The 26,901-nt window shown below is 43.2% G+C and overlaps 1 protein-coding gene across 12 annotated transcripts in view; it reads right to left on the bottom strand.

Moving 5' to 3' along the window:
• rapgef1b (Rap guanine nucleotide exchange factor (GEF) 1b) overlaps positions 1 to 26,901 on the bottom strand; it is a 55,664-nt gene that overhangs the window by 1,877 nt on the left and 26,886 nt on the right. For 2 of the 12 annotated variants that reach the window (XM_033646704.1, XM_078162298.1), the window contains exons 3-24: positions 26,542 to 26,720; positions 23,217 to 23,373; positions 23,015 to 23,103; positions 22,768 to 22,926; positions 20,502 to 20,552; positions 19,836 to 19,950; positions 18,740 to 18,926; positions 17,277 to 17,795; positions 16,251 to 16,453; positions 12,596 to 12,757; positions 9,431 to 9,577; positions 8,835 to 8,927; positions 7,794 to 7,879; positions 7,275 to 7,380; positions 6,482 to 6,557; positions 6,021 to 6,105; positions 4,150 to 4,242; positions 3,233 to 3,418; positions 2,846 to 2,930; positions 2,644 to 2,738; positions 2,463 to 2,541; positions 2,275 to 2,376 (exon numbers count right to left, since the gene is read on the bottom strand). In XM_033646704.1, coding sequence (XP_033502595.1) covers positions 2,275 to 2,376; positions 2,463 to 2,541; positions 2,644 to 2,738; positions 2,846 to 2,930; positions 3,233 to 3,418; positions 4,150 to 4,242; positions 6,021 to 6,105; positions 6,482 to 6,557; positions 7,275 to 7,380; positions 7,794 to 7,879; positions 8,835 to 8,927; positions 9,431 to 9,577; positions 12,596 to 12,757; positions 16,251 to 16,453; positions 17,277 to 17,795; positions 18,740 to 18,926; positions 19,836 to 19,950; positions 20,502 to 20,552; positions 22,768 to 22,926; positions 23,015 to 23,103; positions 23,217 to 23,373; positions 26,542 to 26,720 — 3,054 coding nt within the window. The remainder of the gene's footprint in view (positions 1 to 2,274; positions 2,377 to 2,462; positions 2,542 to 2,643; positions 2,739 to 2,845; positions 2,931 to 3,232; positions 3,419 to 4,149; positions 4,243 to 6,020; positions 6,106 to 6,481; positions 6,558 to 7,274; positions 7,381 to 7,793; positions 7,880 to 8,834; positions 8,928 to 9,430; positions 9,578 to 12,595; positions 12,758 to 16,250; positions 16,454 to 17,276; positions 17,796 to 18,739; positions 18,927 to 19,835; positions 19,951 to 20,501; positions 20,553 to 22,767; positions 22,927 to 23,014; positions 23,104 to 23,216; positions 23,374 to 26,541; positions 26,721 to 26,901) is intronic. The other 10 variants (XM_078162300.1, XM_078162299.1, XM_078162305.1 and 7 more) reach the window with 10 other exon arrangements.

The following is a 26,901-nucleotide window of genomic DNA, read 5'->3' as shown; positions in this document are numbered from 1 at the left end:
CTGCTCTATAATCAAAGAGTAAATGTGTAGATCAATGACTGTGTATTAAGATGGACGGTGTTACAGCTTCCCAAAGCAAATTTTCTTTTCCTAAGGTGGCAAAGGCATGACCTGCCCTACTCTCCCTCTGCCTGGCTAGCACATATTGCCTTCGTTGGTTGGGTTGATGAGATGTACAGGAGTGAGATTGGTTACGGTTAGGGGAAGAATTTCAGGGTAAGCCAATCAGAGGCAGAGTACAGCAAGTTAGAATAGGTGACCACCCTTGGAAAAAAGTGTAACTAAAACTTCTTGAACACTCCCTGGTGGCTTGCTGCAGTACACATAACAACCCCCCCCCCCCTCCCCACTCCATGTTAGCGAATGAGACACGGTCCCAACTAAAAAAATTCAAAGCACACGTCAAATAACTTTTGCCCAAATGTAGTGTCGGTCATTTTAGGTAGGTCTTATCATGCTGATGTATGTTCATGTGTTCACTTTTCTGATAGGTTTGATTTTAATTAGTTATTTGATGCTTTAGAAAGGGGGTGTGACATCATGATTGACAGCAGTGTGTGACAATCATTGGCTTGAGATCAATGGTGCTGCTCATGACTGGGTTGGATGGGTGTCTGGGCAGGAACTCGATACTGTGGCTCAACCTCTCAACGTGACTTCGCAGACTCTGGCTGCAGTCAAATAGTCCAAAAAAAATTCTTTCCTTTTTTTTTTTTTGGTTTTGTTTTTTTGTTTGACCTCGATGGAAAACGTCATTAGGTGAAGGAAAGATGTGAAAGGAAATTCATAAGGACTTAGGAAAAGACAACTGCTGTGCTAACAAAATCCAAGTGCACTTACACTGGGCTCCGTAACTATGCAATGCCAACTAAAAGCGCATCTTCATTGTTTTGGTTTTTACACTGTTTTCTTATGTTTTTTAATCTGTTGTCTTTTAAAACCTGATAATTTTATGACTCATCTGTTTTATTTTGCTGCCTTCATGAAGCACTTTGTAATGTGGATCTTGAAATGTGCTCTACACATAAAATTTACAACTACTATTGCCTGAGATACTTTGCTGTGCATTATTACCATGTTATTTCATGCACATACTAAACATGGGCAACCTGGTAAAAAAATCTTGCTTCATTGCCTAGGTTGAAAATAAAATAAAAAGAAATAAAGAATGTAGACTACCAGTCATAAAAGTAAAACAAAATGGTGGTCACATTGAGAATGGCTGCTCATGCTCACCCTCCTGTCCACTAGTACTCAACATAAATCCCAATCTGTATGATTGTATGAAAATAATTGTTAAATTTATGCAAGACAGACATAATGTGTGAGGTATACAAATTTACTACTGCACATATTCTAATTCTTAAGTGTCATACATGCTTAAAATGCTGATTATGATATTGTAGATTCAAGACGTTTATTGTCACCTCAGGTTATATGAGTACAATCATGTATAATATTTTTGCTGAGAGGCTCTGTTTAAAAAAAAAAACAGTAAATATAAAAACAGAATAAGCAAAGGCTATAGGGAGCAATAGAAAATATATGTTTTTGAAAAATTAGCTGTTTACATTAAAGGCAAAAATCTGAGAAGAATTGTTGGATGACATTATCACCAGTCCTTTAGTAAAGGATGGTCCAGTGTATGGACTATATGCTAAAGGAGATAATAAAAGAAGCACTGAAGCACCTTTCATTAATATCTGGAGTATTCACACAGCACTTATCATGGCTGCCACTTAGATACTTCAGATCATTTCACTCAGACAGGAACTTTTCTAATATCAGCAAAAAAGACTCTTCCACTGCAGCCTCTGGCTCCAAAAGTGCAAGATGGCAGTGCTCGTGCCCACAATATTTTGGCTTCATTTTGAGGGGGGAAATGGAGACGTGTCATCCATCTTCATACACAGCAGTGTTGTCAATATATTAAAAGGTTTCAATACTCATTTCCTGCATTATTGATACACTCTCTCTTAATGCCAATGTTTGCTACAGCCACTCTGCTGTTCCTCATCGTCATCATGTTATGGCTTTGTTATATTTACTTTTAAACACTTTTTTTTAATTGTATGCCATCAATTTTCCTTGTGGTATCTTAAATGGTATTGAATACTGATATTCTTTAAGGTATTGTATCGAAGTTAGAAATTCCAGTATCATGGCAAGACTAATATAGAGTCTATGGTGTAGATTCAGAGATGTACGACATCTTTGGACATGTTTGTTTTTATATGCTGATTTGTAATATCAAAAGCCTCACAATCCTCTCACCTCTGAGGTCTGTTTCTGCCACTCCAACCTCCTGATGGGAGCAGAGTCCAGGGCGGACAGTATTGCCAGGTAGGAGTTGAAATTATTCAACTTCCTTAAGTGCTGCAATAAAAAAATTGTATAAATGCTACAGTGTTCAATAACAGAATTACCCAACAATTAGGATATAAACGTGTACGCTAACTAACCTTCATTATCTTGATGAACTTGAGAAGCAGCTTCTCTCTGTCTTGGGCCTTCTCCTGCTGAATTATCAAAGAGCGGACCCTACACGATGAAGAAAAACAAACAGTATGGAGTTAATGAAATCGTGTAATAAGGACACATGGCGAGATGTGAGGGCATGAATTTTGTGATTTTTGGCCTTACCAATAACTCATGTTGTTAAAGTGCTCTGTGAACTGAGTCAGATTTGGACTCTTCTCCTCATTCTGCTCCTTGGCCCAAAGCAGCACCTCGGGAATCTGAAGGAGAACAGGAAAGAGTTCAAATTGGTGTCAACTGCGTGGGACTCAAAATTTAATCAATGTCAGCAAGTACTGGGAGGATTAACACAAAGAGGACACTGTACCTCAATTTTATAGAAGAGCTCAGCATCGAGGAGAGTGAGCTGATCAGCGATCTCATGACTGCGGAAGTCATGAAGTGTTCCAGGCCTGTTGGGACAAACAGACTAGGTGATGGACACACCACAAGCTGAATGCCATGTAGTTCCATTACATTGGAGAAAAGGCAGACATCTCTACGGCTGATATCTCTAACATGCCACAACTCACACCAAAACAGTCTCGACTGATAAATAGCACTACAGGTAAGAGGAAAAATGTGTATTTCTGATTTTTGGGGAGAACTGTCCCTTTAAATACTCGTGTGTATGGCTTTAGAGTGGCGCTACATGACACTTCTATTCACACATGCCATAACAGTCACAGAAAAAGACCCTTGACCCCCACAGTACCTTGCAGAGACCCCTCGGGCAGCGAGCGGCTTGAGGGAGTTAGTGTAGCGCAGCAGCTTTCTCTGCTCCACCTTATCCAGAATGTTCTTGCGGAGCACACGGGCGAGGCTGAGCTCGCCATTGCACACAAGTGTGAACACCAGGTCCATCAGCTGTTTCAAGATGTCCTCTGTCAGCTCCACCAAGCTGGAGGTGAAGGAAGAAAGTAATTGAATCAGCTGCTGACATGCACATTTATGACCATCAAATGTAAATAAAAGGGAGATTTGGAACAGAGAGAGAGATGTCCAGATGCTCTTGCAGAGATAGGGATGTATTTTCTGGTTATAGCTGTCGGCAGAACAACAGAGTAGAGCTCTTATGATGATTGAGTTCAGAGAAACATTTTTATAAGACTGTAATCCCCTGTTAGTAGGCTCATATGCCTGAGGAATTACTTTCATCATTTTATCCCAGCATCAAAACAATCATCCATGAGTTTACATAATGCAGTTTGCCGACAGGTGTCCATAACCAGCATCTCTTAGTACATTACTTTAAAGTTTTGGCTCATGAACCTTTAAAGCAAAGCAATATCTACTCCTTTTCACAGGTTGCTTATGTCAGGATAATCCCATTTTGGATCAAAGGTCTCCCAATCCAAAGGTTTGATCCAGATTAAAAGCATTTTTTTTTTCTTCAAACCATTTTCAAGACTTGATCCAATCCGATAGCAGAAATCCAATCACATTACTTCTGAACAACTGGGCTCTTGTGAGCCTTTGGGGGATCCTGACAAGCAAGTTGGAACCCATGGCAGTGGGGTTATGGAGCACATTCATGGAGGTCAGCAAATCAATACAATCATTATTTAGCCACACATTCTAAAGAGGTCTTCCCCAGATTAAGGATTAAGGAACTGAGCAAGTTCCACTCACCACAGCTCATCCACCACACGAACCAGCACGAAGAACGTGTTTTTGCTGACTCGCTTCTTGAAGGTGTCCGGACTGTGGCAGAACCTGGTGTATGTGCTTTGTGGTCAAGGACAATGGAAACAATACTGTACATGGAAAATATAAGAACACGTTCAACTAAAAGTTTACAAGTACTTACACATTTATCAAGTGATGTGACAAGATCTGTGAAGTTGCAACCACTATGACCAATGATAAAATACAGTAGAGAGGGTCAGATCACACAGGTGGCAGGTTTATTTGGAATCAGAAGATCGTTTATTGTTGACTGTTGCCAGCCAAAGCCATGCTATACAAAAGCACTAGAACTGACACTTAACTCTTCCTCACAACTCTCAAACACCGCCCCTCATCAGCAGATTCACTTGCACTGCTGAAGCAGCCATTAGCACATGGCTCAGATGTTGTCAACTACAGTTTCAGCGGGGCTGCTCGAGATATTCTCCTCCTCATCTGCACTTCTTCTCCTAATAATTCTCATTTGTAGCTGTGATTGAAGAGATTTCAAACCATTATCTCTGCTTACTGTCTTATCATCACAGTTTAGCTTGTAATTAAGCATGGACCTATGTGCATGCTACATTCCTGAACATGACTAAGTGGCAGGCTGATATCGAAACAGAAATATTACAGGAGAGGCTTAACTTATCTTAAATTACATTTCAGGGATCAGGACAGGACCACGGACAGGTGTGACATTTTGACAACACGTTATGTGTGCCACTCATGGCAAGAAATTTAAAAAGAGGCTGATAGCAGTTAGCAGCTAACTCATGAAAAGAAGAAGAACAGCAGCCAAAACTGTCTGCAAATTGGAAAAAAATGAGGTCTGGGAGGTTCTTGCTCTCCGAGTAGAGGATGAGATCAGCCGCCATATAACAGGAATGGTAAAAGATAGTTATTGCCATGTTATGCCATGGTTTATAGAGCGCCGCTGACACATACGTTATATGTCACACTAGAGGATGGTGCTGTTGTGTTACATATCACACCTTTTTTGCTTCCTGGGTCCTGGCAGGCCGTTTAAAGTCCCACACTGGGACAACATGAACAATGCCGTAGTTTGGATTTTTGTAAAAATGCAAAGGCTGTGTAAAGAAGGGACTTCATAGCAGCCCTAAAGCGTAAAATGGGCTGCTGGGTATATTACCAAACATGCCTACAAGGCCTAGGGACCCAGGGGCTCAGGGGGTCCTTCTAATTCTAAAGATGTCTCAAGAAATAAAACATCATGATTTTTTTTAACTGAGTGTTTCTATAACCTCAGTTTACCTGTAGGACTTAAAATTGGCAGGGTACTCTAGGCAATATGGGAAGAAATGACATCATGTTGGACCTGCCCTGCAGAGGGGTGGGGGCTTTTGCATGTCTGGGTCCAGGGGCACATTGTGTAATAATCCACCTCTGATTGTCAGTTCTACGGAGCAACAAGAGTCTACAGCCATACTCGCTGATCTGTGAGCTGGCTGCTAGCTACAAACAGTAACAAAACATTAAACATGAAAGTCAGCTACTGGAGAGCCAGCTTTTTACATCATAGCAGGGCAAATCTTGGAGGGAAGCGTTCATGATACTTGCTCTCTTGCGGTGCCATTACCAAGGCACACAATCAAAACAAGCCCTGATATTTAATTTAGACTGCAGTGTCCATCAGGAGAAGATTACGGTCATGCTGGAGGTCTCCCTCTATGAAGGCTTGTAAGAGCTGAATGAGAGCAAACAAGATAAAGAACTCTTTTTCTTAGTAAATAAGGATTTTTTTAAAAAAATCTACTGTCAACTAAACAGTGATTAAAGCTAGAGTGACAAGTTGAGTGATCTGAAAAGGATATCTGTAGTGTAGCTTCTTAATGAGGTCCTCGGGGGTTATAAAAGTCCTATACGTAGTGAGAAAGGCTTCACAGTACAAAACAAGATCTGTCGAGCACAAACAGGAGAAGAAAAAAAAAGCAACGGATTTCAGTTGACGTGCAGCCAGAGCTCCCAATTAACTAACTAAAGCTGAAAACACATCATCAAATGTGAAGGCTACATATCCAGACTGACACATTGTAAATAACTGAACAAGGGAGAGACTGAGGCTATTTAAAATGCTACTCAGATAAGAAGATCAGAAAAGTAATAACACATCAGTCAAACTTTACAAATACAAATAAACCTGTCTTTGAATATAAAATGACTGCGGGTCTGTCAAGCAAAACACAGCTGCGCCAGTGACCTAGAAGCCCAGTAACACACTGAACTGTTCACAGCAAAACACACAGGGTGAGACTTCATGTGTTCTGTACTGTACCTTTGCGGTCTGTTTCTGTAGCGTGGACTAAGAGAATGTCTCCGGATCCAGCACGAACGTCAGGGCCATCATCATTCTGGAAGAAATAAAGAGAGCAAGTGAGGCATAAACAATTTTAGGAAATGAACGACAGAAAGATGGAGAGGTGGATGAAAGCAGGAGAGGAAACGAGTGGTTAGAGTTGATGTGCAGTGATGCAGCCCAGCCCAAAACGTAGCTTGCACCTTTCCTTCTTCTGCCTGCCTTTTTTTTGCTTTCCCCTCTCTTAAACAGCCCCCACCGCTCCCTGTCCTGCAGCAGCTCCTCTGATGACGAAGAAAAAGTCAGACTTGTGTATGATAAAAGCCCCACCACTGCAATATGTCTCCTGAACCAGCTCTAAATGTCATCACAGGCTATGAATCTTCCCTCCACCCATTTCTGATCCCTCCCAATCTCCTTTTGTAAATCATTGCTGTCACATTGGCCCTAACCTTGCAGAGTGGAGCGTTTTCACACATCTGTCTATCAGACTGCGCCACACAGGACAAAGGAGGAGGAGGAGGAGGCGTAGGAGGAGGGCGGTTTATCAATTCCAGCTCTGCAATTTTAGATACTTAACTCCAGAGGGCAGCAATGGCTGTCAGTGGTGCATCTCAGGATCTGATTTCACATCTGAGTGACTCACAGTGACCTTTAGCCTGCGCTGGACTAACAGGATAAAATGTGCTTTGTATGCCGGCGCTGCGCACTTCTGTCACAGCAGATTCCTAAAAACAGTCCACAGCATTGGGGGTGGCTGCTGCTGTCTCACCTCTTGTTTTAGTGTTATCCTGTTCATGATCTCCTTGTGGTCGATGAGAGAGAGCTCGTCAACGTCTTCCTCATCACTTCCAGCCGACTCTGTTGACTTCTGCCTCCTAAAACAAACAGACAAGCATATACAGTGTGTCATCAGCACAGAAACATTCACAACTTTCTGAGACACAAAGCTGTGCTGCATACAGGAGCTGAAACTGTAATAACTGATTCATTGTTTCAGTCATTTTTCAGGCAAAAATAGAAAACATTAATTGGTTTCTGCTTGTAAAATGTGAGGATCTGATGTTTTTATTTGTCATACATGATAGCAGATTGAATATCTTTGGGTTTTGGACTGTTTGAATCAGATTGGGCTCTGGAAGATAATAGAGGGCTTTTTAAAAGCAGCACTTTACAGAAAAAACAGTAAAAGTTAAATGACAAAATAATCTGCAGATTAATCACTAAAATAATCCTTAGTTGTAGCACTACTTTGGGGGTGGGACACAGATGTAGACATTACGACCCTTACCTTTCCTTGTCCAAAGCCTCTTTGCTGTTGGTGGACGGCATCTGAGGGGTGGGGTCTTGAAGTGCATCGTCAGCTGTGATTGTTTCCTAATCGTGGAGGGGAAAGCAATAATCAACATGTGTGCTGTGGGTCACATGGAACAACACTGATGAATGGTTCCATGCAGTGACAGAAGGCTGGCTATTGATGAGATCGTATGAACCATCAGTGCATGCAACACTTCTGGTGGAAGGGAGGATGGATGCTGTGTACAAATGTCTGTAACACTATGTTTATATAGACTGTCATGTTGATGGGTAGAATTCAGCTTTTCCTCAGTGTGAGCAGGAAAAACCTAACAGATGAGACTCAAAACAGAAAGACAACAGAGGGTAGAAGTCATACACACTGAAACTGAACCAAATGTAAAACTACACACACACTCACACAGCCATCTCTTTTCCTCTCACTCACATTTACACACACATCCCAAACATCACTAAACACACCCTGAGTTCACACATTGGCCGAAGGGAATACAAACACTACCACACACGCTGTAAAACACACGCAGGTGCACATAAGCTGTTATGGGAAATGTTATTGGAAAATTGAAAACCGGTGAACCATTGAGAATCCCGTTTGGAGCAGCGACATGTCAGGTGTTAGATCGGAACAAGGTTAAATGCTCGGTACAGTTGAAGCACAGCCAGAGAGACAGCAATCACCAGCCAGGCAGTCAGAACAACATACAGATGGACGTCTTTTCCCACACAGACACCAACCACAGCACAGAAGTCCCTCGCAGGCAAACCCGAGGACCTGAAGTCATGCTCAGTCAGGTTTGGCTGCATTCACATTCCATTTCAGTGCCATCAGTTCGAGAGATGAATCAATAAGAGTTGCTCGCTGCAACAGATGAGCGCCGCGAGTGATATCTGCCAGTCAAATGGGCCCTCTTTACTTCAAATCCCTCGCCGCATTTCAAATTGATTCATATTCCAGAAGGGATGGGACGTGTAAATGGAATTGACCTTTCACCCGTGGCGGTCAGCTACTTACTCTGAGGGAGAGAGGCAGCTCCCCATTGGCCTGGCTGGATGAGTACAAGTTGACGTACTCCCCCTCCCCACCCTCGTCGTTTGCACTCTCGCTCTATGGGAAAAGAGGAGGGACACAAACCCAAGCGTGAGGGGAGCGGAGAGGGGCACAGAGTGTTTGCTAACAGGAGAGTGAATATGTGGCTTATAGTGGAGAGAAAAGCAGCTAGCCAGGGTTTGGTTTTATACAGTGAGCGGTGTGCTTTCCAGCTCAGTATCATCATCACCACTAGGTGGCGTAAGAGTGCATAATTTGTAAAGGTAATAGTATTTACTGGCAAAAAGAACATGCAGTGCAACATGCTCAACTGGGATTCTTAAGACCGATAATCAGACGGCAGACAGTTTGTGGGCAGTGATAATGACAACAAGATGCCACTAAGTGAATGAGTCACTGTGTTATCATCTGAGCAACAATACTGAACACCAAACTGCTGTAATCTGATGCCAATCTGCTAAGGGAAGGGGTCCAGTAGCACATTTTATTATCTGTCTTCGAGAGCCGGTTCATGAAAGTATCCTGCTTGTTCCGTCAACATCTGTCCTTTAAAAGCTCACCGCTGAGGTGTGGAGAGAGTCAGTGAGAGAAGACTCAGAAGGAAGACAGACAGCCACAGAGCCCATTGAGCCAGCCAGGGAACCGTTGGGCCCGCCCCCGCTGCCATCCAGAATGGTGGCATTGGTCAAGACAACCTGGTCCAAGCTCTGTGATTGGTGGAAAGAAGGAAAGCAGGAAAGATAAAAAAGAATGAAATAAAAAGAAAGGACTAAGAGATCAGAGAGGCAAAGACAGAGCAGATAGAAAAAGAAGCTGAACAATAAGAAGCAGTGGGGGGGGGAGTGTTCACCTCATATTCCGACACCTCCATTAAGCCTGGACTGTGAGAGTGATGTGCCTGAACATGAAATGCGCACACACACACACACACAAACACCCAAAAAATGAAGCTAAACTGGGACCAGTGGCAACAGACACATCTCCAGTGAGATAACAGGGAGGATGACGAGACAGGAACAAGGAAACTCCAAGATAAGGCAGCATCACATCTGCGTATGTGGTCAGAGATGTCTTAACAATGTACGTGAGTGTGTGTGTATGTGTGCGTGCGGACAGCCGTGGAGATGCCTGTCTGCAGGGAGGTAGAGGTAACCTGTTTTAACACGTTGCACATCAGCCCTGTTTCAGCATACCAGCATGGAGCAACACACACAGAGATCACTGATAAACACTGCACACACTAGGCTGACATATACACACACACAAATGCATGCACGTGTTCATGCATGGACACGCAGGATCAGTGGGAAATGAAAGTCTCTCATTCTCCTCTTTTCTGTAGCAGCCGTTTCAAAAATCCTGTCTACTAACATCAGCAACACACACACGGGGGGGGGGGACTTCTACACTGAAATGATCTACTGAATATTTCTTTCTTTTTCCACTCAACATATGCAAAGCAGCTTTCCTGGCATGCCTCAACTCCCCCTCAAAAAAACAGCATGCCCCAAGGAGCTGAGGAATGCAAACATTCCACAGAAACAGACAAATGGGAGGTGTGGAAGCACATTTGGGGTGGGAGCAGGTTACAGCATGGCGGTGAAGGGGAGACTAAGACAGATGGGAGAAAGTAGAGAGAGTGTGTGGACAGCAACTGACGCTGGAGGAAGAGAAGAGGCGATGAGGGGAGGAAAGAAGAAGAGCAGAAACAGGAGGAATGTGTTTCCCATCAGGTCCATCTGGTGCTGCATTCCACTGGAGATATCCTAAGGGAGATCACAATGCCTTAGGGTGCCTCGCACACCATGGGGTCATTATGATTCAGTCCCGGCTAAAATACTGACCTAACCACTGTAACAAATAGACAGGTCTGATAAACCACAAGCTAATTTATTAACAAGATCCTGTTGCTAATTGAAGCTTTCCAGTTAAACCAACAATGGGCAGTTTGTTATTTATGAATAGGGATGTTCCTGATGGCCAGTTCCCCAGACGTTTAACAAATGTTTAAACTTAGACTAGTCGACTAGTATAAAACTAAGAAACCACTCAAGAAATGGTAAAAATTGAGCAAAGTTGCAAGAAAAATACTGCGTATATCAAGCTTGGGTGGCATCAGGATATTACGGTATACCTGGGTATTAAGAAATCCCATGGTAAAATTTTCAATACCGTCAAAAATACAGGCTGTCTTCTGTCCATTATACTCATATGGAGAGGCTGTGTTGAGGATGTATTGAATGTAGTGCACACCACACGCCACCAGAGGTCAGTCTCTACTGATGGAACAGGCAGCTAAGCTGACAGACAAGGTGACTGGGAGTGGTGGGGACAACATTACAGGACTGTAAAGAGCCACAATGGCAGAAAGAAATCTTGGAGGAAAACTGCATATTTTCAAATCTAACACGGTAAATTAAGGGTTTATTTCAACCAAACCAGAATCAGTGATTGTTAGAACTGTGGACGAACTACCTAGATGACTAACAAGACCGTTTAGGGTGACTATTAATTTGTTTCTGCCGAGTTAGAATGACGTGTTCTATGATGAGTCAACAGAACATTTAAGCTAGTCTTTAGTTGCATAAAAGAGAGAAACTTGAATTCAGAGGATGTATGCAAAATAGGTTTATGAATATTACCTCTGTTGACATTTAGTGAGTTTATTATCTGTTTAGTAGACTGAAAAAAACTAGGAGAGCTTGTGGAACGTAGCAAACTTATTTGGGGATTTGACTCCATTAAAAAACAAACGCAATCACACACTGTATCATAAGTGTGCATGCAAACTAGCACACATTTTGAAGCTTCTCAGGATCTCTTGTGCTCCCAAAAGCACTTATTTTTCAGCCGAGGGAGAAGACATCCAACCAGTGTGAGTGTGTGTGGCTCGGAAAAACTTTCCACGGACAGCTGCGGACTTGTACCGGTCGCGGGTATGTGCACACGGTTCCAACCATTAAATCTGAGGGCACATGTGTGTGTTTGTGTGTGGGCGTGTATGTAAAAGAAAAAAGTAAAAGGGAGACTTGTTGATGATCAGAGCTGCTAGTTAGTGTCGCATGCCAATCCAAACTCCTCCCGTTTTCCACTGGATACCTTTATAACTTTAACCGCCTAGTATTTCTGGTGCCAGCTATCGAGGGTAGAGAAGTTTAATCAACTAGTTGACTAATCGCACACATCCCTATTTATAAACCCCAACCCAATGCCCGACAGTCTCTTGTGATATTTGGATGAGCTGCTCCAGACACACAACTCACTGACTGTATCTCTGAGGCAAACGGAAAAGAGGGAAAGGGTCAAATAATTACCTGTCATGTGGAGGAATGCTTCAGTGCGACACACAAACTTGACTAGCCAGAGGCAACAAATAACTGCACACACTCAAGCAAAGCACACATTAATAACATCATATCTAATGCCTCAGCCAGAAAAAACAACACAGCAAAACAACAAATTCACACTGTCAAAACAAAAGCACACATAGACGGGAGGATGGACAAAATTAAGGACCACACAGCAACCAAACAACCGACGCTTGAGGGATGGCTGCATCAGAAACTCCAAAGGGGCAAGGGGTAGATAAACAGACTGTATGACATATGGAGCACACAGAGGTCAAGCCGCCCCTGGACCAGTCCAGGACCACACAGCGCCCACACCGGAGTGGAGAAATGGAGGTGGAGGGATGGGGTTTAAAGATGTGGGGAGGGGGAACTCACCGTGGGTGTGGTCAAGGATGCTTGGCCAATCAGGTAGGAGTTAGAAACGGACATGCTGAGGCCCAGCCCAGAGCCCGCCTCCTCCATGGCCGCTACAGACGGCTGGAGGTGGCAGGAGAGAGAAGAGGAGGAGGAGGAAGAGGGGGAGGAAGAGTGGGAGGCCTGAGAAAGAAACAAAGAGGAAGAAAGAAAGATAGAAAAGAAAGTGAGTAAGAGAAGAGGGGGTTAAGGAAGGCAAAGAAGGGAAACCGGGTGTTAAGGGAAGGAAGAAAGAAGAAAAAAAGGGGACAGTTGATTACACTAGTAAGCAAGACTGAATTAGAGCAGTTTTAATCAAAGTTCAGCAGCAGAGTAGTGAAGTCGAAGTGGTGAAAGCTGAGGAGGATTCTGGTAGTTTGGCTGAGAGGCATCAGCGTACTAGCTGTGGAAGTAAATAAAGGACAGAGTACTGCTGGTGAAGTGCCACTGAATACGGGTTTACGGTTATGTGCAAGTTCTCGAAAGCCCTAATTACTAGAGGGTCATGTGACATGTACAGGTTACACACATTTCTGTCTACTGTGACAGTCCAATAAACCTTCTTTTAATATCCTGAGCTTTAAGGGCTTTTCAGAAATCAGGCCAACTACAACACGTTCTAAACAGGGCCAATGTGATCCGCTCAGGTTTTTTTTCCACCCATTTCCTTATCCATGCAGCAGCTGAAATGACTTTTTTTTTTTTGCAAAGCCGTGTAAAGTCGCCAAAGCGTGTAAGCCTGGAACATGGGTTTATGGAGGAGGCAAACCGGCTTATTCCACTGGGCCACGAGCTCATCAAGTCCAAAACATGAGGCCAGATTAGGCCTTGCAGCAGGAGCAGAGATGAGTGCAGTTCGACTGTACGCTCAGACAAAAGAATGATAAAAATAAAAGCCGGGCACAGCGCTCCAAATACACAGTTGTGGTGACAGAGAGAGGACAATGCACAAAGGGAAAGAAGAGAGACTCTCAGAGGTGGCCTGGTACACTGCCACTCAGCCACAAAGTCTATTTTCTTTACTGGGCTATGACACTGTACATCCAGCTATACACTGGAGAAAAGCAGCATCTGTATACTGTCCACAACAGTACTGTCTTCATTACTGCACAGCCTCAGGCCAACCACTGATCAATCTGTCACCTTTAAATACACATGAGGGGCATTAATGAGGGAAAATAGGCAAGTGTGTTCCTTTGTGAAAACACCATATATCATATGTGACAATCTGGCAAACCACAGACCATCTACTGAACATGCAGTAACTCTACAGTGGGGATTACAGAAGGGAAATTCTGGTACAGTTCAGCTTTGTTGTCCAGTTTGGAAAGTTGTAGGAGGCTCACACAACTTGCCCTAATATATATTGTTTTGCGCTAGTCCTCATTTGTAAAAACAACAAGTCTTACCGAGTCTGATGCAGGCCATATTTTGGCCTTCGTCATGGCTCAACAACTGACATCCATAAAAAGATTTTGAAACAGACCATCAGCAGACCATCATTCCAGACCTGATATGTTATGATCCACTAAAGCTAGGCATTAAGTGGTACCCATTTTTGTTATCTTTGCTGCCATCTTGACTGTAAGGGACTTGAGCGGGACAAGTGTTCCTGCTGACATAGCTGTGATGAGGTTTTTTCGTCAGCCGCTCTGTGTCACACCACGCCAGGAGCATTTCAGAAGTGGAACACTTTGTCAACCTGATTTGTAGACTTGCAGATTTTGTTGATTTGCTCATTTTTCCTTGACATTTGTGCTTCTTTCATAAGTAAGCAAGCAGGCTTTGTAGTTAAATGGTTTCTATTTTGATGTGTTTTATTTGTGTTTATTTTTGTTATTTCCTTCTTTGTTGTGCTGTAGCCTGCAGACAAATGTAATGTAATATTGTAATACTGTCCAGTTATTAATGATAAGGATCAAAAACTTGTGGCTGTGTTATTAAAAAAAACATTCATCCTCATAACTTGATGTGCTCTGTGCAACGCGCTGTGGCTCTGTCAAAAATAGACGAGATGTGTATTTTTATTAGCTACTGGGATGCTTCTGAAACACACTGCACCGCCTCTGCTAGAATTACAAGAACTGTCTAAAGTGGCAGTGGTCAGCACGGGTGGACGCTGGGGTGCCTGGTGGAGATCTGCACTCAACTGAATGCACTTTTCTAATGAACACTTAAAAACTCAGCTAGCATACTGCTAAACTGTGACTGGTGCAGAGAAGTAGTGACATCCTCTTTTTCTAACTGATCCTATCTCATTTCAAACCAGTTAGATGAACATTGAGAAAAAAAAATACAAATATCTAATGAGAAATAACAATAACCAAAACTGGTCTGACTTTGGCAGAAATAGTGTGCTCGCGTGGGACCTCATCACTCATACTGCAGCAAGAAGAATTTTTCAGGTCCTTTAAAAGGTGTTATTTCAACCTCAACATGGCTCATCACAGGATGCCCTCCCCTGCTATGATCTATCCAATTGTGTCTCTTCCTCTGTCTGCTCACTGACTCTCTGTCAGACGGCTGTCTCAATTAACCCAGACGCTGACCGAGATTAAGATATGTGGACTCAATCTGATGTGGGGCTGATAAAGGCTCGTCTTATCGCCCACTAACAACCAAACACCTCTGCATACGTACAGGCCCTTGCTTTGGTTACAGGAAGGGGAGATAGTGAGGGTAAGGAGGGGGGAGCTGCTTAGGTGAGAGAGATAACAAGATAGGAGGAGGCTCGAGAGAAAATTGATGAGGATTACCACAGGAATGTACTTTAGCCCCTGCATTTTTCCTACTCTTTCTTTCCCAGCCAGCATTAAGCATGAAGACACTGGGACCAGCATAAAGCTCTACCACACAGAGTTGTTAGTATTATTCAAATGTGCCAGTAACTCTGTCGTCATAACACTCATAACAATCTCTGTCTCATAAATTGATAGCGGAATCAATAAAAGCTCCACAGCCTCAAAGTTTTGGTTTCAATTTAAGGAAGATGAACTGATCAATTTAAGCCACATTCAGAGCATATCTGTGATTCAGAGTGGCTGAGCTAGCAGCAAGCAGCTAACAGTGCTAACTGCATAAACAGCGCCAACAACAGCAACAGCGCTGACAGAGCTAACATTGTTCCCAGGGGGAACCTGAAGGATGCTATGCTTCCGCACCACTGCTGTCCTGTTATCAGCAGTAACTGCTGTACAAGCGCAGTGCAGAGTGGGGGCAATGAGCTAGCCATTGGTATACACTCATAGAGACTCACATGCACTAACATGCATGCACAGCCAGCGCGGCTACCACAACAACCCACAGAGAGGCTCAGATTAAATCACACACAGAGGGAGCGTGACTTCATTCTCTGCTCAGGACGCCAATACCACACCATATCTTTACATAGCAAATAGTTACTTGCTAGATTAATGCTCTTAATGTTCCATACAGCTGCTTTAAAAGAATTTAAATTACAGCTTTGTTCACATAGTTCAGATTGGTGACCAAACAATTTATGTCTACCCACTTGCAAAAGATTAATTTAATTTAACCCTGGTAGTTTATGAGAAATGACGCACTATCAAAGTAACTGGTTTTAGTCCTTCAGAAGGGTTACTGTCATCATACTTGCACACATGGAGAGGTTTCTTACCAGTTGCCGTTGTTTTGGGGGCAATGCTGGAGGTTGCAGCGGCTCATGGACTGAGTCGGTGCTGCTGAAGGAGTCGTTGAAGCCGTAGACCTCCTGGAAGCGCTTGTTGCGCTGCTCATAGATGCTTTCGCTCTGTGGCATCTGGTAGAACACGGAGGGCTGCGGCTCGGAGTAGTCTTCCACAAACTGCATGTACTGGAGGACTGAAGTAGGGAGGTGGATTAGATTCTAAAACATTTATTGTTTATTTTGCTTAGAGGTCTGACTTTAAAAGCAACCAAGTCAAGAATGGACTTAACAACAGTCAATTCTGTGCTCTAAAGATTCATATATCCCTTTTTGGATTAAATTACTCCTCACTTTTTATTAAAGGGGCACTCTGATGATTTAGTATTGCACCCCCACAAAGCTGTAAGACATACAAAAGACGTAGTTAAGAAAGACAGGTAAAAATTTAAGCTGCAAAGGCCAAGATATCTTAAATTTTTGTCCCTAGTATGAATCATGCTCCAAAAACCCTTGATCATACATTCCCCATGATGCAACTCAAAAGCATCTATAATAAGACCCTCTCTACCCTGTAAAAAAATCCATGTCTTTCCCATTTCCTCTTGAAATCATACACTGATGTAGTCATACACTGCATTTCAACCAAAAGGAAGGGTTGACTGTATGGAATGACATCATACAGTAGCTTGAGAGGAAGTGATGTAGCAGGTGTGTCAGGAAATGACCAAATGTTGCCCTCTGTGCCCCTCGAGCCGGACCCATTGTATCACATCCTGGTATTCACTTCCTGCCGCTATTCGCAGTAGAATATTTCCTTGACATAAGCTCTGCTTCAATGAACTCATGACGAAGTGCAGCATATATGCCACTGTCCCCTCCTAAATCAACCTCATCCTTTCCTTTATTCTTCCCCACATAAGACTCTCTGTCCCTTCCTTTGCCTCTGTGCCCTCTACCCCGTCATCCCTTTCTTTGGTCCCTCATTACATTCCCATCCCCTCCTTTTCCCTCACTTACTGTGTCTGCTTTTCTTTTCTGGCAGTGGCGGTGGGCTGGCGGGGACATCTGCGTTCTCGCTGGCTATGTATTGGGCGACAAACACGCCCCCATTTGTCTGGGGCATGGGTGAGATGGGTGTGAAAAGGGGGAACGGCGGCGTCGGGTGCAGCTCCTCTTCTGACAAGTTGTCATACTGGGAGGGGTAGCGCTCATACAGCACCCTGCCTCCATCAGGGAAGGGGGATGTCTGGGTGCTGCGTCGCTTCTTCTGGGGAAGTGCGGGGGGCGCGCTGATGCGGGAGGACAAGGGATTGGTTTGATTGAGCTGCGGGGTCCAGTATTCTGGCTGCTGCTGTGTCGGAGGAGCGCTGAAGCGGGGATGTGAGGGATGCTGTCCCGGGACAGGGGAAGAGGACTCACTGTGAGACTCAGGCAGGGGGCTCAGGCACCCCCCTACTGGTATTGGGGGAAGGTTCTCCCCAGCTGACAAGTCCTGGTGGAGGAAGTCATAATCTGGGTCGTAGGTCTCTGTGTTGTCTGAAAAAGTAAAAAACACATTTCAGTCATCATGTATTTAGACTGAACTCTCAACCAGAGTGTGAAATTCAACACCTTCACAACAACTGAAGACACATTAGCAATGGTTTGTTCCATTTTGGGTCTGGTTCCCTGAAGGCAAAATACCCAGATTCAATAAGCTCCTCCCTTTTTATTTATTAGCAAAGAGCAGTGTAGGAAACATTCAGGAAACATAAATAGGCTTCTCATTCATGACCAGAAGTGAATATGGCATTTAAAATGTCACAAGCAGTAGACGATATTGGCTGGAGCTTACTGACGTTAATTCTGTTACGGTTACAGTATGTGGAAACTTCTGGGTGTTGTCTGGTCAATGTGCTCTTTGTAAGCCGGAGTGTGTGTGTGTGTGTGTGTGGTTTGTGAGTGAGAAGAAACATCACTCTACAATGCAACTTTTTGGCCGCAAATGGACTGTGTATTGTTGCCGTTCAACAAGATCAACATAGTGATGACTCTTCTCCGGAGATATTATCTTCTTATTGTGGCAAATGCAGGAGAGTTTAACTTTAATGCATATCAGATCAACATTTAAAAGGGGAACACCACCTAAATTAAAAATCCCACTATGTTATTTCCATGGCCTACAGGCCTAGGAAAGCTCAATCAATATTTATGAACATAAGCTACTCCCTCTCAAAGCCAGACACCAGAGAAGTAAGTCTCAAACTTGTGATGTCATAGGGTATAAAGTCTGGAGCTGCTCCATAGACAATGAATGGGAGCTTGATTTTGTGGACGCATAGAATAAAGAATATATTAGAATATAATATATTCAATTAAAAGGGATTTGGATAAGATAAGCGGATTCAATGCGAGAATCAGATTTGTAACAAAGGAAAAAAAAAAAACAAAAAAAAAAAAGCTGTTGAACCAAATTCATATGTTTGCCTTTGTAGCCTTACCGAGTGTCTCACAGCTGGTGTTGCGAGAACACTGACCACTGTCCTGCTCCATGGAGGAGAGCTGTTCATCGGACTTGCTGAGTTTCCCCATGCTGCTGCACGGAGACAGGCGTGGAGAGTCGCCCCCATAGGACTGGCTGCCCCCAGAGAAGCGCCTCTGAAGGAACTCCTGCTCATAGTCCTGCTGCTGCAAAGACAAAGACCTTTAGCACTACTTTTTTCTTAAAGGTATACTTCACCCCCGAAATGATTATTTGTACATCAATATCACACCCTGTATTGAATTCATGAAAAAACAAAAAAAACCCTGTTTTTCTCACGTGTTTGGTCAACGAATAATCCAAAAACAGAGAAAATTCTTGATGAACTAAAGCGATAGGGTTCACATTTCATGACAGCAAAACTATATCAAACATCTGTTCACAAACTCTCACAGTACTCGTGCAGTATCATTCAAGTGTCATTTATTCAGTCGTATGCTCAGTACTTTCCCAAGCAGACAGGCTTTTCCAACTAGGAACTGAATCTGAAGCGAAACCTATCTTTGCTTTCTTCAAAGCCAGACTCTATTGACAAAAATAGTGTGTTTGTATTATTGTGTGACTCTGGTGTTTAAAGGGTTAGTTTGAATTCACCAAAGTCACACAATAGTACAAACTGTTGATCGAAGCAGAGGTAGACCAGCAGCTCCTGTATTCAGCGAGGTAAAATTACTGTTTTTGTCCTTGGGGATCAGTTTTGAAGAGAGCATAGGAAAGTCTAACTTTCAGCTAAGTTCACTGTCAGAAAGGGCTGTCTGTTTGGGAAAGCACTGAGCATACAATAGATAAATGAACTGAATTATACTGCACTAGCTGTTTTGATATAACTTTGCTGTTGTAAATGGACCGCTATGACTTCAACCAGTCAAGAATTTTCTCCAGATGGATTCAACGTTCAACATGGGGGCATGTGAGAAAGATGAAGTTTTCTTCACAGATTCAACACAACATGTGGTATAATTGAAATATAAATGGTCATTTGTGGGGTGATGTATTCCTGTAATGGATAGTGTACTGAAACTGAAGGTACCAATTAATGGACCATAGTCCCCCACCTGTCTGTGGACGCTGCAGGGCAGGCTGGAGCCACGGCTCATTGGTGCAACCACTGCGACCCGTGTAGGCGAAGGGGCCGACTGACGCTTCTTAGGAGGAAGAGCTGGTGGAGGGCTGGTGACAGAACAGCAAACAGAAACAGCAGAATAAAATAACATGAATGCTGGATATGTTTTGTCCCACTGGCAAAGTCAATACAGACAATCAGGCAAACACACAAAACACGCTTTCTCAGGCATGTATGCACACACAAATCCATGTATGAATACATGAACACACGCATTATCATCCCTCCTGTGGAATAGTGAGATGAAGGTGAGAGTGTTTCATGTTAGCCTCTCTCAGCTATGACATGAAGCTGTCCTGCTTGTCAAACCTAAATTCAGTGAGTTAATACCAGGTCAAAATGGGGCGAAGAGCGGAACACAAGGCGCCATGACATGGAGGCCAGGGAAAGACATTTCATGGGTCAGTCACACACTCTCATGCACTGGACGGTCTTCTGATTGGATGATGAATTCTTCAGGGAATGTCCGGGATAACACAAAGTTTGGGATGATGCAACCATGCAAGTCAAAAAAACACTTTCATCCAATTCAGAAGCTTTATGGGGGTCTAGGGTGGGATGTTATAATGGAGACAGATGATCCTATGGGCTAACATACTTCTCCTTCTGAGAGGGTCTCCTTTGGCCAGCATCAGCACTCAACTGTGCTCTGTTCCCAGAATCCAAAGGGAAACCACAGATGAAACAAATTGAGAGAGACAGCAGAAAGAGTAAGAAAGGAAGAGACAGAGCAACAAACAAACCAAAGTGTGCCATATCTAAAGCCTAAAGCGTGAAAGTAATGAAAGATTTTAAGGAGTTTGGAGTTTTAAGCATTTGGATCGATGGAGCTGCAGCTGGATCACATGGGAAAACTACATCGAAAGGGCACCATACACCAAAATGTGTTTGATTTTCAAACACAGAAAGGTCTAAATCAGTGAAAATGAAACAAACCTATGGAACTCCCCTTACCCTCCTATACCTACATCCTAAAAATCATCTTTATTCCTTATTTGATTATTTGTGACGCATTTTCGGAAGTTGTTCTAAAAATAAGTTCAGCTCAAAGTGAAACAGATATAATGAATAAAGCCAGAGGGGAAACTTCTGCTTTTGTTACAATGGTGCAAAAGGCTGCAACATTTCTGTGGCCACATTGTCACCACTGAGCCCTTGTCCTTGGTTCTCATTGGATGGAGACAAAACAGAAAGAAAACAAAACCTTGAACTGAGAAAGAATGTCATATTACATAAAATCAGAACCTTCAACACTCTACGACAACAACAAATAGAGCTACGTGAGGTATCAGTGCTTCTGCAGCACCGCTTGACTGAAGTGGAAGCAGCGAGAAATGTATGCTGAGAAACTCCTACACAATTAATATTTCAGCCCCTTATGAACTTAACTTTGACCAGACCAACACCTTAAAGGTCCAGTGTGTAGGATTTAGGGGGATATAGTGGCAGAAATGGAATGTAATATCATAAGTATGTTTTCTTTAGTGTATAATCACCTGAAAACAAGTATCATTGTGTGAGCCGTAAGTATCTACATTGGGGGTGCATCCCAAAACTTTTAAACTGCATCCATGTTTCCCTCACCTGTGTCTTTTCCTTGCGTCTTAGTCCTTCTCACCGGGGAGAGACGCAAGGAAACCATGTGAGGAAAGAGGAATCAAGGAGATTTGTTTTAAGAGAAATCAGATGTCCTTTCATTTGGAGCGTCAGGTGAAGCGACACATGTTTCTGATGACGGTGGCCGTAGATCACAGCTGGATCAGCTGTCTGTCAGCTTCAAGAGCAATAGAGACTTCCAATGGAGATTGTGTCACCTGTACACTGTGCTAATACTCATAAAGGCACACAGATATCACTGGCAAAGCAGCAGTGATTTTCTCTGTTTAACAAAAACCTGCACATTAATAATCTGCAATCTTTATTTATAATCTATCCCGTGTCCCATTTAGAGGCACAGAATGCGTTCATATGATTTATTCATTATTTGAATCTGTAGGCTATTTATTGATTTTCTGATTGTAAACTCATTATTTAATAAGCAGAATATCATTATTGTGCCTTCTGAAGACCGTAAATTATTCATTGGGCTAAATGTTTCAGGAAAACTATTGAAATTCTGTAACTCATCACACCCGATGCTCGGGAACTGAAAACCTCTCATGTGACTGAATGGAAATGATGACAACTAAGAAGTGTTTCTCGCTGACCAACAGACTCTCTCTGACTTAATTTAGTTCCATTATGAAAGGGGAAATTTATGAAATGACAGATCATTAAGAGAAAAAACTCCCTAATCATTTAAGAAAGTTCTCTGTGGTGCAGTATAAACTTGGAAGTGATACACTTGAGTTTAATCTCTTATCTGTCTTCCCCACAGTTTGATACTCTAGTGATGTTGTGATGTAGCAGATCAGCTGCAGTGCTGCACGTGTCCAGTCAGTAACTGATATTTAATCAGGAGGGTGTGTGTGTTTGCATCGTTCACCATAGTTAGAAGTCCCTTCACGATAAGCAGCAGAGGAAAAACACAAATTTCCTAACATAAAACTGCTTTATTAAGTGTTTGTACCAGTTTAAATCACCAGGTCTGTTTGTTCTGGAGAGGAGGAGACCTCTGCGGATAATTCGGTTCAAAGTAAAAAAAAAACCTGAACAATAAACAATGAAGAAATCCTAACCAAGAGTTCACACTTTGCACATGGGAGAAGTTTCAGCTGGTTGCAATCTGCAATCATCACCACTAGATGCCACTAAATCCTACACACTGCTCCTTAAACTTCAATGCTGAAATACTGATTGCAAAAAAAAAAGAGCAGAATATCAGAATATGACAACTGTGGTTTTGTTGTGTGTTTAATCCTCACCTGAGCTCTGCCATTTTGGCTTCAGGAAGGGGGGGTTTGGGTGGGGCTACGTCCTCATCTGGTATGTCAGAGGCAGCCTCTGCGGGAGTAGCTGCCGGAGCAGTCTTATTCGAGACCTCCTGCTCCCGATCTATCAAGGGCATCTCTGATGACACGCTGCTACACACATAAAAGCTGTCTGAGTGAATGAACTACTATGAGTGTCTGAATGAGTGTTTGTATTCTGCAGAGCGTGCTTTGTACTCACCTCTCTGCTGTGGTAGCAGGTGGTGCTGGTTTGTTAGGGGTGGTGGGTGACGGCTGCTCTTGTTTCTCGATGGTCAGCTTCACCAATTCCTATTCGTAGAAAGACAATACAGCAAGCTTCAGAGGCTGCTACTAGAACAACACCAAGGGAGGACATCGCCAACACTATCCACAACATTTCCTCTATTAGCACAGGGGCCTACCTTTACTCCATCCAGCACTGCTTTGATGACGCTGGTGACAGACGCCACATTCTCTTTGTCCTCCAAGTCGATGCCATCCAGCATCACCTGGTCTGCCCAACGGATGAGGTTGGCCAGGCTCTGATACACACGGTTATGGCAGGAAGACAGCGCAGAACTGTTGAAATGGTGTGAGAAATACAGTTGGGTGAGGGTGAGAGTGGAACAAAGCATTAAGGGGAAAAGCAAAAGGAATTAAAAAAGGAGAAAAAGAAGAGCAGCATATGGAACAGACAGAGAGATGATGTGCAGGAGGAAACCAGAGGTGCAGAAAGGAGAATGATTCAAGACAACACAACAGCGGGGTGTGAAAATAAAGCAATGGGACAAGCACATGTTAGACTGGAGGTGACAAAAATCACACACTGGATACACTTCCATCTATCTACCAGCTATTAGGCTACATATTTAGTGGGCATGTGTTGCGGAACTGCAGGTATGTCTGACTACAGGCTTGGGGGGGTTGGAATAAGCTAGCTAGTGCTGATAGAAGAATGTATAACCACACGGGGAAGCGGGGTGTTGTTTCTGCCTGTAGTGAATGGTGCGTTCAGTCCCAGCTCTAAGGTGTGGCCCAGGCCTGTACCAACATGCTGCAGCTGATTCACGGTGCTGGAATATCCCTCCACTGTCTCTACATAGCTACGCTCTACAGTGAGCAGGCGACCACTGTAGCTATGAGGGTTAGCAGAGGGATTTGAGGGATGGGCTAAAGTTTGCCTTTAGGGCTCTCTTCCAGGAAGTCCTTTCTTGGTTAGGTTTAGGAAAAAGATCATGGTTTAGGGTTAAATGAACAGCCTTTTCCGGCAGTAAGCCCTGAAGGCAAGCTTCTTCCATGTGCGAGGGATGGTTGAGCAGTTGGAAGGGTGGAGAGGTTTGACCCAGAAAGACTGAAGGCTGTATGTTACACCGGAACTAAGTAGGAACAGTGGAATTATAATAAAGCCTGAAACTGTGAGTGACCAGTCAGTTACACTCTGTTGCTAGAGTTTGCAGATATGAGATTGATACACAAACCTTTTAGCAAATAAGTATGGCAGCCAACTTAAAGGGACAGTTCACTGCAAACTTCAAAATACATATTTTTCCTCTGACCTGTAGTGTTATTTATCAATCTACATTGTTCTGGTATGAGTTGCAGAGTGTTGGAGATATCTGTCTTTGCTCCAATATAATGGAACTAGATGGCACTCAGCTTGTGGTGCCCAAACCACCGAAAATATACTTTTGAAAAACTCAACAGCAATGACTCTTTCCAGAAATCATGATCCGGTTACTCAAGATAATCCACAGACTTTGTTGTGAGCAGTTTCATGTAGGACTATTTCTTTTGCAACTAAACTACATCCGCCAACCTCATTACTGCAGGGGAGGAAGCGTGCATCTACAGCTAACTCACCTAGCACCACTGGGCTAGTTAACGTTACAGCTCAGCAGCGGAGGATGCCATTAAGGTTTACATCTCGCACTATCACTGTGGATGTGTAGATTGAAATGGATACAGCATTGGAGGCAGGCCCCTGTTCATTCCTATGAAAGCTGCTCAGTGGCACATGAGGCCAAAAAAGCTCAATTTCCATGGTAAGAAAATACCCAGATCTTCAATGTTGTGGGGCCCACTGAACAAGCGTAATGGAGACTTACAGTGGCTGAACTTGGCTGAGCATGGCCGAGTAGCTAACTTTTGATATACCCCTCCGCTAACCTAAAATGGTTCTAGTTGTTAGACTGAATGGATCACATCACGATAGTGAAAGGAGTCATTTCGTGGGGGTTGTGACGCCCAAAAATATTCATCCACTGTTTTACAGACATCTCTTTCACAATGTAAATCCATGGAAAAAATTCTTTTTGGGCCCCATAGCATCATGTGATGGACCCAGAAGTTATAATTCCATGTCTAGCCACTATATAAAATTGGCTTAAAGCCAGGTGCTGATCCTGGGGACTTGGCTATCATAACACAAGCCTTTTGTCCATGGGTAGAGGCACGCTTCCTTCTGCTAAGTGATACTGTTGGTGGGTGTAGTTCAGTAGAAAGAAAACAGTTCCTACATGAAACTGCTCACAACAAGGTCTGTGGATTATCTTGAGCAATCAGGTCATGATTTCTGGAAAGAGACATTGCTGTTGAGTTTTTACATTTTTATAAAAAAAAAAAAAAAATTTGAGCACCACAAGCCGAGTACAATCTACATCTCCAACACTCAGCAACTCACACCAGAACAATCTAAACTGATAAATAGCACTACAGGAAAGAGGAAAACTGTGTATTGAATTTGGGGTGATCTGTACCTTTAACACTGGGTGCCAGGACAGCGGGTAGAAGTTACACCGAGTGTTGACCCACTTATTTGATCAATATTGATTTAAGTCACTGCAGACAGTTAAACACTGCAGTACACTGTGAATGTTTAGCAGCAGACTGCAAAGCTAATTCAGGGTTATTAACGTGGGGGTAAATTTCTTCTTCGTCACACAACAGTTACTTTACATACAGTGTCTTATTTGTCAAGAAAAACATCTTTACTTCTACTGTGATCTACTGCGGTTTGACTCCGTTAGACTGAGGTCAAACCTCCAGAGATGACTGCTTCTCAATGTTGCAGCAACAATCCATCAATCGCTTCTAAACACAGGGCTGTGAGATACAAAATCTGTCACCTCTGACCTCCACACTTTCATGTGTTCTAACAGATGGGGGAAGGCACACTGACAGATATGTTCTAACATGTCTGACAGTCTAAACCAAACTGCAGCTAAGGTTACTTCCCATAGATCTTACCCAGAGAGGAAGGAAAGCAATCTATTGGTTCATATATCTGAAAAGTGAAGTTCAGTTTTCTTCCTCGGAGGTAACATTTTTTGATAACGTGCCATATCAACATCGAGTTACACGTGAACATAATCTTAAAGGCTTCAGGCATTGAGTCCAGGAAGCTCTGAGGTGACGGATATTGTCTGTCACAACATACCATCAATCATCACAAGCTGCAGTGAGTGGTAGCCTTTGCATCGTGCTAGTTCTGACATGCCCGGCATGCATACCAGCTACAATGTGAGTTACGTCAAGGGACAAGAATGATGAGAATGAACCGAGAAATGGTACACTGTGAAATAATACATCTGCAGCACAAAAGGGACGGCAAGCAGGACGCCAACAGTTTATTGTAATGACTATTTTCAAACATCTGTCTCGGAATATAAAACTTTGAAGGTTGCAGTCTGCGCAAAAGACACCACTGTGTCAACTATTTCAGTCGTTTTCTAAAAACATGTGACTCACCTGTGCTGTATCCGGGCCTCTACCTGAACCAGAGGCAGGATGGCTTCAAGCACCTTGCTGGCTGAACCTGGAAGCATCTCCAGCACCTTCTTCTCCACGACCATTTTGTCCACGATTGTCTTGAAGTAGCGCAGGGCACTTACCACCTCCTTCTCATGCTCCTCCAGCCGACTAACCTTCTACAAAAAAAACAATAAAACAGAACAGCGCTTCAGAATTGCACTACAGAGCTACTTATGATTTTCACGATAATGGCAAATGTTTTACAAGCTTTTTAAATACCATGCACAGTGAAATACTCATCACTAAACAACCTATTTATCATTGGACCATCACTACAGTCTGGGCACCCTACTGTGG

The sequence above is a fragment of the Epinephelus lanceolatus genome, chromosome 19 (genome assembly GCF_041903045.1).
Source record: "Epinephelus lanceolatus isolate andai-2023 chromosome 19, ASM4190304v1, whole genome shotgun sequence".
Classification (NCBI taxonomy): Eukaryota; Metazoa; Chordata; class Actinopteri; order Perciformes; family Serranidae; genus Epinephelus; species Epinephelus lanceolatus.
The sequence above is the reverse complement of the archived record's forward strand: the minus strand, read 5'-3'. Positions and strand labels throughout refer to the sequence as shown.